Raw genomic sequence first — 15533 nt, 5'->3', positions numbered from 1 at the left:
ATTTTGTGATCAAGTGTAGTTAATTAAACTAGAGGGGTTGAATTGTAATTATGTGATAGTTACAATATATGGTAATAGTTATCCTAGATATAGGTTGGACGAATTCAAGGGATAAGATATCCTTGAAATCGTCCAAAGGATAAAGGATAAGGGATTTCTAAGACTTATCTTATGGGTTGCTTTGTGGATAAGCATCTAGATAAGGATAATGACTGAAACCCTATTTGAACACCTATATAAACACCCCTTGGCACATGAATTCATAAATCCCTTCCCAAGAAGTCCTAAGGACGAGTTCTAACCTCTCTCCTCTCTCTTTATACCTTCTCCATTTGCTCTTGGTGTTTGTAATCCATTAGAGGAGTGACACTTGTGACTCTAAGCATTCCAAAGTCATTACAAGGAGATTTGGGATTGTTATTGCTACATAACAATCAAGGTATGATCTTAAACCTAATTACATATTAATATGATTACTTGAATGCTAGAATTAGGTTTTATAGTCTTGGATTCAAAGCATGTACAATAGAGAAACCTAGATCCAAGCATTAGGGTTTGTATGAGCACATAGGATGTCTTATGAACAAAATCCATCATTTATAACTTTGGATATTCAATTGCATGTTCATTAGACAAACTAGATCCAAAAGCTATTAGGGTTTGCATGTACACCATAGGAATGATGTAGTGCTCAAAACCCTTCAGAAAGATCCAAGTTTTTTACCTCCAAAAGATTTGCAAGATGACTATGATGCAGGATCTTGAAGCACCAACTCTTTCCAAGCTTGCTTAACCACCTCTTCTTCTTGGAATAATCACTAAAAGGGCCACAAATGCACTTTTTAGAGATCAAAATGGTCTCACGAGTTTTTCTGGAGTGTAAGGAAGTTCTAAGGCAATGGAGGCTCTCTAGGGTTAAGTCCAAGGGACTTAAGGTCGCTTAAATAGGTCTCATGTCCGAAAATTAGGGTTTTGGACCCCTGGCACGTATGCCCCGTGTACGGCTCAGTACGTCCAGCGTACCTCTGGTTCCTCCGCGACCATTCATGCATAGTACGCTAAGCATACACTTAAGTACGCCTAGCGTACTTAAAAGGTCCAATTTTGCTAAAATGAAATTCTTGAGGGTTTCAAGACATACTAGGTCTTGGGTGTTACATTTTAATATCAAAATGAATTGAATCTTTGATACTTCAAATTATTTTTGTGTTTCCTAACTCTTATTAAAGTTAGAAATAATATTTGTAATTTATTTTTATCGGTTTATTGGCATTCTATGTAGTGATTCTGAGATTCAAGCGAAATTGAGGAATCAAGTATACTAGTCCTAGTTTTAAACTTTGACTTAAGATACTATGAGACTCTGACCTAATTTCTACTTCTAGGTCAAGTGCATGATGTGTATATATGATTCATGAGAAGGTGTTCAAGTCAATTAATGACCTGAATTTGAATAGTTGTTACAGTTAAAGTAACTATATAAGTCACGTATCAATGTGAAATCTAAGTACACTATCCTTCGATTCTACTTGTTTCCAAGTTTCTAGTAGGTTATAACTTAGCTTCTGGTTATAAAGTCTAGTATGTGTCGTGCCTATATGTGCAACTAAGTTTACTCAAATCTAGAACTGTCTCAAATCTTGACGGTTGTCACAAGAGAGGCTGAAGGCTCGTATTTGCATGGTTTGTTTGTTATCTTGTGTGATGGTACTTTGGGGGAACTCATTAAGCTTGGGCTTACAGTTTCAGTTTATTGATTGCATGTTTTGATTTGATTTTGGTTTCATTTGACTTGGTTGCCGGAGGTTACTGGTACTGGCTCTGGAGTGGACTAATCGGTGGTTGCCAAAGTGGATTAAGTGTGGATTAATGGTGGTTACCGGAGGTGATAGGGATGGGCAGTCATCGGATCTTTCAACAACCAAGGGATAATGGGTGAGGAGTGGGGTAAGTAGTGGATGACAGTCAACGGTGCTAGTGTCTAGTGGCTAGTGGTCACCGATGGTGGTTTTCGGTGTCTCAATGGTGTTAAGTGGTGGTTGGGATTGATAGATAGCTGTAGGGAGACCAATATTTATTAATACATTTTCTTTAATTTATAAACTATAACAAAATAATAATGAAAATGGAAATGGAAAAGAAAATATAAAGGGTATTATAGTCTTTTTATGTCAACGAGGGACCAAAAATGCAACGAAATCAAACAATAGGGATAGTGAGTGCAAAAAAAAAACATTAGGGACAAAACGCAAAATTTTAACAAACCACAAGGACCATTTCAATGATTTGTTATTTTTTTTACTAATTCAACTCTCTGTGCAGTTTTTCGCTTTTTCTACTAATTCATTCAAACAAAAATAGTTTATTTTACATGAATTTTTACAACCATTTTAAGCTTTAGCAATTTGTATAAAACATATTAAAAATCAAAAAGTTCATGCATAAAAAATTTAAAAACTTAACCAAACATATTTCTTTATAACTAGCTTTTAATGGTACAACTATCATAATATATATTGATACTTATTGATCCTTCTAAAACACACATATGACACGCTATTACAAAATATCAGTGTTGCAGAAATCGGCCTTGGCGGTCGATTAATCGGCGATTAATCGTTTGGCGGCCTTAAACCGATTACGATTAGGGTGTTTGGCAGAAATCGGTCAAAGTTGGGTTTGGTGGTCCTTGGCGGCCATTGGCGGTCTCGGCCGTCATAGGCGAGAACTTTTTTAAAAATTCAAAAAATTTTAATTTTCAAATATTACGTGAAAATTTTAAATTTTTAAGCTTTCAAATTTTAAAATATTTAACTATAATTTTTAAATTTTTAAAATTTTAAAATTTTAAATTTTTAAATTTTCAAATACTTAGTTTTTTAATGAATATTAATTTTTTAAATAATTTTATTAATAATTAAGGGTCCCCGATTAATCTCCGATTAATCCCTACGTAATTTGATTAATCGCTTATCGTCAGTCGACCGCCAAGCTACCGCCGAACAATTTTTACAACCTTGCAAAATATGGATAATGACTTAAAGGGTAATATATTTTTCGATTTGTACACATTTGGTCATTGAATTTTTTTCGTCTATATTTACCCCTTTAACTTGTTAAACTGTACACATTCAATCCTTATGATCGCTTACTCTAAGTTAGCCGGAAAAAATAACTTAATAAGGTAATATATTTCTCATTTTGTACATATTTTGTCTTTAAAATTTTGTACGCATTTGATCCGTAATATTTTTTTTGTTTCAAAGTAAGTTATTTTTGTTTTTGTACTTATTATGTACTTATGAATGATTTCTTTAGGTTTTTCTCACGACATCTTACGTGGAAAAATCATTGATGAGGCGTTTTGAACTGTTGATACTTACGTCCATTGGGATCTCGACTACTTGGTTACGTAAGTCTTGTGCTTTGGTTTAGATCTTGTGTTCTGAACGTCATAACTTCTTCATATGATATCATATTTTAACGATATTTATATTCACGTGCTCGTTTTTTGAGTCTATTACAATCTCCCGTTAAAATGTAATATAATTTTACTTACAATTTTATAAAAGAAAAACATTCATACATTCATTCATAAAAAAACGTACGGATATTAAAGATCGTAAATAAAAATATATTACTTTTTAACGAGAATAATCTAAACGAAAGTTGTAGTAGACTGAAATACGAACGCAAGGATATAAAGATCGCTAAAATGCAAGATCATATGAAGAAGTTATGGCGTTCAGCCAAGTAAATACACAAAACAAATGAAAATACATTTTTATTTTCAGCCAAGTAAACATGACAATGGAATGGAATGGTTCATTCATTGTAGCTTTTATAGTTAACCGATCAAGTTGTGGACTCCAGAAACAAAACGCTTTGGAATATGATCGATACTTGAAGCTGCAAACAAAGTTGAATACAAAAAACATGTCATTTTGCAAAAAAACAGGATGGAGATACATGCTGATTCAAGGTCATAAGCTGTAAAGGATGAACATTAATAATAACTAGGAAAGAGTCCCGCTAGAAAAACCTGTCTAGGGTCAAAATGAAGATAGCAATAACAGAAAAAGAAATAAACAAAAAACACAAACGGAAAAACCATTTCTTTTTCAACTAAATACAAACTTGAATTTCACATAAAAAAAATAGACCCTCATTTTTCATCAATGTATATAATGTAAAGTTTTGGCGACACTTTCTGTTGGTGTAGTCTTGCTCTTTGACATCTATACCCTTGGAGACATGGTTATACTATTGACTCATTTCAGATTCCATGTCTAGTGATTCGTGCTTTAAGTCGATGAGTTTTGGTGTATCCTGTGTGGTGAAACACAAAGTTTAGAATGTTGAATTTTGTAAAAAATACATATATATAATATAAGAGATAACGACTCACCATAATTGAATTATGGGAGGCGTTTGCACCTGGACTTAAACCGGAAAGACATGAAATTTTGATAAAAATTAGAGTCAGTTTTGTACTTTTATAAACTTGTTTGCTATAGCATCCTACTTTAAATTTTTCTTGTTACAGTTTTGTACTTTGAAAAAATATATTCAAATATAGGAATGTCATGCAAATTGAAATTTATATTTATTGCTAAAATTAGATAAATTTATTAAAGTACAATATCCTAATAAGAAAAAAAAAAAACAGTATAATGCTATAATTAGTAGATTTTTCCAAGGACAGTGGCTTATTAAGAAATAAACTGAAAAAACAAGATGTTATATGATCAAGGTTCATTTATGAGTCAGTAAAAGATATAAAGTACAAACATCATCACAGTTAAAGGAATCACAAACATTTAAACCGGAATCACAACTGAAGGGATGCAAAAATCATTTATAATTGAGGAAAGTCCGATGAAAATTTACCTGTTATTTGATTATGATGGATTCCTGTTATGAACTTGTTAAAATTAGTCAAATCTTTTTGGTTATTAATTAATGAGGTTTATAAAAAAAACATAAAAACCACCAACACATAAATGCATCTCTGTATCATTTATTAGACAATTATCTAGCCAACCCTCTAAAGATTGATCCAGACCCTCTTAAGCAGGTCCAGATGCTGGAGTATCATCTGAGAAACAATGCAAAAGTTTCACAAATTAATACAATAATCTTATCATATATTTGGATTATGGTCCTTATCACCCCGTTCCCGACTTCAACTTAAAGAGAGAAAAGAAAGGAAATAAGAGGAAATAAAGGGAAAGTAAGAGAGAATGGTGCTCCCGAGTTTCATTAAAGGAAGGAAGTGGAAGGAAATGGAAGGAAAACTTTCCCTCCTAACTTTCCTCCCGATTTGGGAGGATTTGAAAAGAAAGAACAAAATGTTTAACTTTCCTTCCATTTCTCTCCAACTCGGGAGCACAAATAACAATTTCTTTTTCCTTTCTTTTCTCTCCTTACTTTCTTTTCTGTTCTCTTCTTTTCTTTTCTTTTCTTTGCTGCAACTCGGGAGTACACCTCATTCCCGAGTTTAACAAAAGAAAAGAAAAGAATAGAAAAGAAAGTAATGAGAGAAAAGAAGGAAAGGAAAACAAAATTTTCTTTTGTGTTCCCGAGTTGGAGAGAAGTGGAAGGAAAATTAATCATTTTATTCTTTCTTTCCAAATTCTCCCAAATCGGAAGGAAAGTTACGAGGGAAAGTGATCCTTCCATTTCCCTCTATTTTCTTCCACTTCTCTCGTTTAATGAAACTCGGGAACACCAATTTCTTTTATTTTCTTCTCATTTCCACTCATTTCCTTTCCTTTCTCTCGTTAAGTTGAAATCGGGAACGGGGTGTAAAAGACTTAAATTATACAAGTTTGCAATATTGATACAGAAAAAACATATGAAACAGAAAGTCCAAATCTGCAAAACAAAGATGTTAATAATCATTACTTTATTCCATGAAAATGAAAGATAAACATTTTGTATTTTGTAAAACCCAATATAAGCTTCCATATGATAATTGTGGCTCAAAAAGTCAAAATTACGTGTATTGCAAAAATAGAGGACATTAGATTTGATACTGCTTAACAGCAAGTCTGGGATTCAAGGCGAAATAATATTATAAATAATTAATCAGGTTTAATCACCCTCACCTGAATATGATTATGCTTTTTGAGTCACAATAACCACTTTATAGTACTAGTCGAATAAATCTATAAAGAAAGTAAGAAACGATACATGAGAGATTCTTTACCTTATACGCCCAGAAAGCAGTGGAGATAACAAAATTGTTTAATTTTGACAAAATAAATGCCATGAATGGGAATCAAGTACAAATCAAAATTAGAGGGACAAAAACCGACATCAACAATATCCCTGAATTCTGAGGGATTCACCACAGCAACCAAACGGAAATTGAAGATTGAGAAAGGGAAAGAAGGAGGTTTATACCTGATCGTGTTATGAGTTCCTGCGATTTTTGAAGTTATACATACTTGTAATCACGAATAGAATAATCAATTAACAAATACACAACATAAAATTACTTGATGATTTTCTGGTTGCAGCAAAGAATTGGTAGAAGACGCATATCCAAATCACACGCAGGTAATGGATCATGAGGTCAAGGGTATTATGGTCAATTTGGTTATATTTTTATTTATATATATATATATATATATATATATATATATATATATATATATATATATATATATATATATATATATATATATATATATATATATATATATATATATATATATATAACGATTCTAAAATAACAAAAATTGTTTAAAAAATAGATTTTGGCAAATTCGGTAATTTTAAAACATTAAGAAGGGCAAATGTGATATTTAGAGTTTAAGTCGAACAATTACGATATTTAGACGTACAATAAGGGTATATTTGGAAAAAAGGTAGTTTTATTAGGAAATAGTAGCCAAGCAAACACATATTTTAAGAAAGTATCAGGTTCGTTAGGAATTATTTATTATTTTGGTAGACAAATGTCATGTATGAATACTTGTTATAATAAATCTTCATGCAGAAAGCTTTATCTTTCTTCATATTTCAGACCATCACAAACTCTTAATTTGGTGTTCAGGTTGAAATTTTAAAATACTGTAAACATAAATATAAACTTAGACTTAAGAAAGTACTAAACAAACTATCACTTCAAATTGTTTGAAATCTGACTATCCAATTCTTCTCAGCTGTTACCTTTGAACCAAAAAAATTTTTTTTCACGTTATTAAAGCTAAACATTAAAAGTCGTTGCTATTTTAGATTTACTTGTTAAATAGAGAAATGAATACTTTCATCGAAACTAATTGTCTAGAAAAAGAGTAAGGGTAAAAAGTTAGGGCACAAAGAAAAAAATAGAAACGAACTTTGATTGATCAGTTTATTTAAGAGTAAATTACATGAATGGTCCCTATGGTTTGAGTAATTTGCGCGTTTGGTCCCTAACTTATTTTTTTAACTCGGAAGGTCCCTACTGATTGTTTTTATTACGTGTCTGGTCCCTATTGTTTGTTTTTGTTACGCGCTTGGTCCTTGTCATACCTAAAAAGACTATTATTTAAATAGGAAAAAATAATGCAGTACGTAAGGTAAGGTGAGAAGGGTGAGATTAGGGGTGTGTTTATTTAAATAAATTAAAAAATAAAGGGAAAAATAGATTTTTTAAGTAAGACAGGGACCAAGCGCGTAACAAAAACAAACAGTAGGGACCTTCCGAGTTAAAAAAATAAGTTAGGGACCAAACATGCAAATTACCCTAAACCATAGGGACCATTCGTGTAATTTACTCTTTATTTAATCATCATACTTTCACTTCATCTCTTTACAACAATTATACTTTGGAAAATCTATCCGACTACAATAATATCACCTTATCACAAAACAATTTTTACTATCATCGAGTAGATTTCCAAATTACAATGCCTAATTAAAAAGAAATTTGAATATAAATTGTTGTAATAAAAGAAAAGTGAAAATACATTTCAACTTACGAAGCAAACCGTTTCCAACATCAGTAACTTTAGATTCAGTAGAACATGAAACAGGTAAACAATGTTGGTTGGTAGAAGTGGAATAATTAGTATGTGTTGGTTTGATAGTTTGAAGTGTTTTCTTGTGGTCATTATTTTAATTGATTTAAGAAGTAATAAACAGTTACTATTTCTACTCATCAATTCCATGCCTAAAGTCATTTCATAAATGCAAATTAAATGCATCAAATATCCGAGATTTAGGTGTTGTTTGTTTTTTCGAAGCGAAAATTCATGAAGTCTGCAGACCACCTCTGCAATCCTCTGTAGCAGAAGAGGTGGAACAAACGGCTGCAGCCTATAATAAGAAGCATGTTTGTTTTTTAACATCTGCAGAGTAAACTAAAATTTAAATAAACTAATTTTATAAACTAAAATAATTCTCAACACTGAAATTTAATAATTCTAATATTAAAACATTGAAATAATAATAACAATAACATGTAAAAAATATATATATAACTTTTTTTTTAAAAAAAAAAAACATAAAAAAATGTAAAAGAAGCTAATAGTTTTATTCTAGAAAAAAAACTAATTAAAAAAGAAAATAATAAAAAAATTTAAGAAAGTATTGCAAACGTTGTCTACAAAGTTCGTAAAAAATTAAACAAGTTAAAAAAATGTAATTGAAATTGAAAATATTATTAATAAAACGGTAAAAAAATTAAAAAAAAAAAAACAAATTAATAAATCGTGGAAATTATAAAAATAAATTGTATCACATCCGTATATAAAAATTTAAGAAAATCAAAGTTTAAAAAAAAAAAAAAAATTAAAAAAAAAGTTATACACAAATTCTTAAAAAAACACTTAGAAAAAATGAAAGCTGAAGAGGTTAGAAAAGGCAAGTCAAGTGCTGCGCCACGCAGCACACGCGTAGAGGTTTTGTAGTCTGAAGTCTTCCAAAAAACAAACTGCTGCGAGAGGGAAAGTGTTGCGCGTGTGCTGCGCCGCGCAGTAATAAGTGGTTTGAAGAGGTTTTTATAGAAAAACAAACAGCACCTTAGTCTTCCCCCAAAATGGTATGTAATGCAGAAAGTAATAGCCCATGGTATTAAAATGACAGTAAAAAAGGATTAAAAGAAACCACCAAATGAGCAGAAAAATAACCAATATCTACTAGTCAATACCAGCAAGTAACCTATATTTACTAGTCAATGCCATGTATATATCTACTTATCAATTTTGGGTATGCTATGTATCTATATATCTATTGCATAGGGTATTCTACAATATTAACCAGCAGAAAGAGCTTTTCCACCTTTGCCATAATGACTCTCAAAAAGAGCTTTTTCTTATTTGGCACATGAAGATCATTTTCCATAGAAGTATTGAAATCCATCATATCAATTTCCCTACGACTCCTGGAATCCACCGGAAGTAAATTACGAATGAGTTCTGAATCGGTCTTCTCCCACCACACATCATAATCATAATCCATCCACTTAAAATTCCGAAAGCGCTTTACAGGTTCATAGTGCCTCGCCATCATATCAGAACTGGCATCAGAGTCAGTGTCAGAGTCAGAGTAAAAATCAGGTTCATGTTTTGGTTCCATATCCCCTTTTTCCTCCTCATCCCAGTCAGATAGCTCCCAATCTCCTCCATTTTTAGTAGTGAATTCCCTCATCTCAATCTCACCATTGATTTTCTGCAAGTATCACAAAAAAAAAAAATATATCATCTGATGGAAGAATAAACACTTTAAACTCACACTTACCGCACACCACTTTACTTCATCATCCAAATAAAATTTCTTAATCTTCCACTCTCCTTCGATACTGAATACCACAGGAGAGTCTTTGGTACATTCAAATCTTGCAGGTTTAATACTCTTCAGATTCAGTTTTTGATTACAACAGTTCGTTGTGCACTAAATACAACCAAGATAAGAAATTAAATACAAACAGATTTACAACAATTAAAACGTAAAAAGTTTTCAACAATTAAAGAAATATCTTACTGTCAAAGTCATTGTGAGTCTGTGGTTTTCATTCCATTCTACAGGAACAAGAAGTTGGGTTCCACAAATCATACAACGAAAACATAGAGTCACCTTCTTAGGCTTAAGATGTTTCATCCCTGATGTTTCACCAATCGCATCCAGGCAGTAAATACAAACCATTTTCCTGATATTAAAACCAAAACATAATAATGATTAATAAGAATTCAATATTTCTGATCTAATAAGTTAAAGAACAATAGTAAGAAAAACAACAATCTAGTGATACAACTTGAACGTTCTCAAGAAAAATGGAGGGGCGGAATTCTTTCAACCAAAGATCAACGAAAATCTCAACAGTAGTTTTGATTAGAGAATGAAAACAGTTCAGATACGTCATTAATATATGAATATCTCGACAAAGCTGAGTGGTAGTTCAAGACCTAGAAAGATCAGTCCACAGATTAAATTGAAATCCACAAAAACTGTAACAAATAAACCCTAACATTAACTAGATACAGAATGAGAAAGTAGAACCCTAACCTCTCTAAATGAGGAGAAAATCCGAAGCGTGTGTCTCTGTGAAATGTCTCCGAAATGAACGTCATGAAATATTTATTTCATCATTACGGGTCGGACCCGGGTTACAAGGCCGGCCCATGTTAGGGCAAGCTGGGCAAGGGCCCGTATCCAACTCTGATGGGTAATTGGGTATATCACACTTGGGCCACCCAAAATATTTCTAGATCCACAAAATTTTGAAATTGAAGAAATTTGAGTATTCGTGTTTATATGGAAGGGCATCAATTTTCTCGAATGTTTCCTAAGTTTTCTTGTTACCAAAATGTTGAAGACGAGATGAAGGATCGCAAGGTGAAATCAGAACCCCGGATGCTTATTGATTAAAATAGGTATAAAAAATTGTCGATTTTTAATTTGTTTTTTGTTATTTTTTTTGTACAAACTCGTTTATAAATTGGCTGATGAAATGTCAAGTTAGCTCAAACTGAGATATGAAAATGAGCTTCATTTTGATTCCTTATTTTTTATTATGTTTTTTTTCTCATTAGTTTAGAAGATTCAGATTAACTTATTGTTATGTATGACTCCTTCTATAAGTAGCTTAATAAGTAATAACACTCCATGTTATATTCTGTAAGCAATATTATAAGTTCCATTTTCATCTGTTATGTAAATTTTCACACATAACTCATAGTAATATTGATCCACTTGTTTTAACCTGAATGTTTCAGTTTATGATAACCTATATTTCCAATATATTCATATATGTGTTCTATGATGAGATTCACTATTTGATAAATGATAATCATGTTTACATTAACATATATCATACTCATGTGTACAAGTCGTTTCCTTTGCAGAAGTACGTTGCTCAACTGGAAGGTTATTTTTAACTCATCAGTTTTTTGAATGGTATTTGCCACTGATAGTTTTCTGAAATTTTTATATATTGACATTAATACCCTTTAATTTAATTGATGAATAATTAATAGAGAGAGAGAGAGAGAGAGAGAGAGAAAGATCCAATTTCTAAAGTGCGTACTGTTTGTTGATGCTTCTTCATCGGCACTTCTTCACTCTCTAGCCACTGCTTCTTCCTCTCACTCTCAAATGGTCAAAGGGTAAGTGAACCTGAATACATCTCCTATTGTTTCTTCATATCTCGTATTGCTTCTTCATCTCGCTCCAGCACCACTCACTGAACTAGAATTCCCGTCGGTATGCTCCAAAAATTAACGCTCTCCAGTTGTTAATCCTAAAATCGATCGGTGTATGTGGACGTTCCATTTAGTGATCGTTGTATGTGTGTGTTCATCTCTAATTCTTGTCGGTATGCTCTCCTTGACCTAGAATACTCGTCGGTATGTCTCTGTAATTCCCGGTGTGTGTTCATCTGCGATTACCGACCAATATCTATGTATCTTTGCGTGTTCATCTAAAGGCCATCCGATAGGTTGTTCTTTGATTATCAGAAGTTCTTTTTTCATCATCGAATTATTATTCTTAATTGATTTATTTAATGTTTCAACACTTCTTGTAAATATTGCTTTCATTTTCACTATTGTGCATATGGACTGAATGATTTGTTGTGGTTATTTTGCAATGGTAAGTTACTGATGCTATGAACCTTTGAAAGACACAGTTTGCAAATGGAAGTTATATTTCAACTTGCAAGATGGGTTAAATCATTTGTTTGTTTGATTAAATCGTTTGAACTGGTGCATGCTTTAATGTCAAAAATCTTTTTTGCAATCTTTGCATAACTTGTATTGTTCAGAATTTAACATTGTCGGCCTCTTTCAAACTTTAATGATCGATTAGGATGTATTGAGTGATTTTATAAGGCCTGCTATTGTACTCTGTCCACAAGGGCAAATTACTTCACCATTGTTGATTCCTCAAGAAAGATGGAAACAAGGACATTAGAAGATGGCATAGAAGATGACGATTCAGAGAGAGAGAGAATGGTTATAATTAGCAATAAGAAATTAATTGCATCAAAGAGAAGCTAGTATCAAGTTTTCTTGGTGATACCAGATCATCAAATGTCCGCACCATTCTGAGTGAAAGAAGATGAGGTGGAAATATTTTTATACCTTAGGCTGACATGTCAAGCTCAGGTTTGTTTTGGGAAGAACAATAGGAGAACACAGGAAAACAGGCCATTTATGGACGTGTGAGGGAGTTGTGATGTTGGCTTGCGGTTTTATGGTGAGAGATAGATATTCACGGTATTTTAAGGATATGATTACATTTAAATTTGATTTTCTAATCCTTGTTAAATGAAGGGCAAAATAGACAATTTCATTTAAAAATACGTGAATCTATAAAAAAAAAATCGTGGAAGTATCAATTCCCATTTGATAACTTAGTGTCAGTTTGTTCAAGCATCGAATTAGTTTTTTACTAATTGCTCTCATAATAGGATTAGATTATTTAAATATTTAGTAGAGTAATTTAGGTTATATATTTGTTTGAATATTTTAAATGCTTTCTATGGCAATATCTTTCCTAATTAATTAAACACTAATTAGGGTAATTGATTAATGAATCGATACACCTGCAGCAGCAAACCTAGTTATTGCAATCCAAAACTTTCTCCAATCATTGTATATAAGATCTTGTTAATGGCTAAAGTGACATCTTATGAATAAAGTTGTTCTAAATTAAAATTGTTGAAGTTAGTAGTGAGCATTTGGATCGGACCGACTCGTGGACTGCACCAGTTTTGGAAAAAATTGTGGACCGTGGACCAGACCGGATGAGACTTACTGGTTCCTGGTCAGGTCCGTCCCAGAGGGTGGGCAATAAGGGCGACCGTCCATGACCCATCTTTCAAAAAAACCTAAATTTTTTATGGAAATTGTTATATTTAGAAGATAATACAACTAATTTTCTTTCGATTATTGAGTTATTATAAAAAAACTTGATGATATTTATGTATTTTAAGGGCTTATTTTTTTCTCTCGCTCTGGGCTCAAAATATGTTTGGAACGGCCATGTTCCTAGTCGAGGTCCGAGTTTTCCGATTCTTAGAGTTGTTGGACCGATATAACTTTATATGCATACGGTATAATTTGTTAAAACGAATTTTTGGATTTGATACAACTCATTAAAACAAATATGTTGTTGGTTTGATACCTTACTAGTTGTGAGACTCATGTATTACATGGATTAATTTAAAAAATAAATAAATATAAACATTAAAATATTTGAGAACTTTGAATTTTGAAGAAAATAAGAAAAAATAATGAATTATTATAATTGAAATGTTTTTATCTTCTAAATCTCCCTATTCTAATAAATGAATAAGTTTACTTTTCTATCGTCAAATGTCACAATATTTGAAAAATCCTTATTAATATTATATCACACCTATCATATCACATGTCAACCTATTAATTTTCCATTTCAAATTTTAAATTTTAAATTTTTCACTCTAATTACATTAAATTAATAATTGAGTTTTCCTTTCAAATTTCAAATTTTAAATTTCACACTCTAAATATATTAAATTAATAACATTAAAACAAAAAATAAAATAAAAATAATATATATATATATATATATATATATATATATATATATATATATATATATATATATATATATATATATATATATATAAGGTGATATAATTTAATGTATTTATTTAAATCAACGATTATAATTATATAACTAAAAAATATTTCTTAATTAATAATTTATTTAAAATAGTTTATTAATAATTTTAAGCTTTTACTATGAAAGATTAATTGAGTTTATAACCGTGATTCTCTCTGGTTATAAGTTAATTTAAATAAATAAATAAAAGAAACTAATGAGTTTTAATTTCAGAAATTTTAAAATTAAAAGGTAAGTGCATTAATGAAATTGATATTCATTTATTACTACATTTATTGCAATTATTACATTAAAATATTATATGGAATTTAATAAAATAGAAAAAACTCATAAAATGACATGTGGAAAAAATATTAATTCAAAATGACATTTGGCAAATTGAATTAGAGTTTAATAAGTGGCAAAATTTTTTTTTTCATTTATTAGAGATGAGAACTCATTAAAATGAATACTTTTTGGGTTTGATACGGTACAACTCGTAAAAATGAATACATTTTTGTTTCTTGTGCCTTTTGGACCGATCAAACTTTGATTGTTTATACTTTATACTATTTGTTTGAAGGATTGTAACTCAATGAATATAACACAAAATGTAACGCCCCGACTCTCAGGTATTAACTTTACAACTTTGTTTTCCATATTTGAAAGGTCTACTCGACGAGTTAAATGCCCTAACTCATCGAGTAGGAACGTTTTCGGCCACGTATTTAAGTGACCAACTCGCCGAGTCAAAGACATGACTTGACGAGTTGGAGCTGGAGGATGAAACCCTAATTTCAGGGGTTTTGCACCCTATTTAAAGGGTCATTAGCCTCCCATACAGCCCCTTGTGAGTCCAGAAACCCTAAATCGCCGTTTTCCTCTCTTTTTGTGTGATATTAAGCCTTGAGGTGGATTATGGAAGGAAGATCTTAAAGTACTCTTGGGAAAAGAGGAAAGTTGTAGATCTGAGTTCTACTTCATCTTAGCATCGTTCTTGAGGTAACACGTTGTTACCTTGACCTTGTTCTTTCTAGATCTCTTCATGTTGAAGATTAGGGCTTTTATAGCATGGGTGATAACCATTTTCGGGTATGGGCAAGGACCTGAAGTTGCAACTTCAGATCTGAGCTTATCTTGGCCTCTATAGCCATAAAAGTCGAGCTTTAGCAAGTATGAACCTTCCTTGTTGAGTTAAACCCCATTATAAGCTTGGAATTGACATTCTAAGCCTTTAGAGCCTTGCATGCATGTAAAGTTTTCAACTTTACGTGATAAACATGCCTTGGGAAGTGGGATCTGCAATATGGAAGCTTGGGATGGCTTATAAGCATCTGTCTAGATAAAGGACGGAAGGGACTCGACGAGTTGCATAGCTAAATTGGCGAGTCCGATGAAGATTGTCATGCAGGGTTCTGCATGAACTCGGCGAGTCAGTTAGGGTTTTCTCGATG

The 15533-nt window shown here is 31.7% G+C and overlaps 1 protein-coding gene across 1 annotated transcript; it reads right to left on the bottom strand.

The window, feature by feature from the left end:
- Nucleotides 1–9106: 9106 nt before the first annotated feature.
- Nucleotides 9107–10562, bottom strand: LOC145040761 (uncharacterized). Its single transcript, XM_078988661.1, has 4 exons — nt 10498–10562; nt 9976–10141; nt 9733–9885; nt 9107–9663 (listed from the first exon to the last, which is right to left on the bottom strand). Exons 1-4 carry the CDS (start codon nt 10560–10562, stop codon nt 9223–9225), a joined length of 825 nt encoding a protein of 274 aa, XP_078844787.1. The 3' UTR covers nt 9107–9222.
- Nucleotides 10563–15533: the final 4971 nt, after the last annotated feature.

Source organism: Lactuca saligna, chromosome 4 (assembly GCF_052625555.1).
Source record: "Lactuca saligna cultivar CGN05327 chromosome 4, ASM5262555v1, whole genome shotgun sequence".
NCBI classification, from domain to species: domain Eukaryota; kingdom Viridiplantae; phylum Streptophyta; class Magnoliopsida; order Asterales; family Asteraceae; genus Lactuca; species Lactuca saligna.
This window is presented reverse-complemented; position numbering and strand designations above follow the sequence as displayed.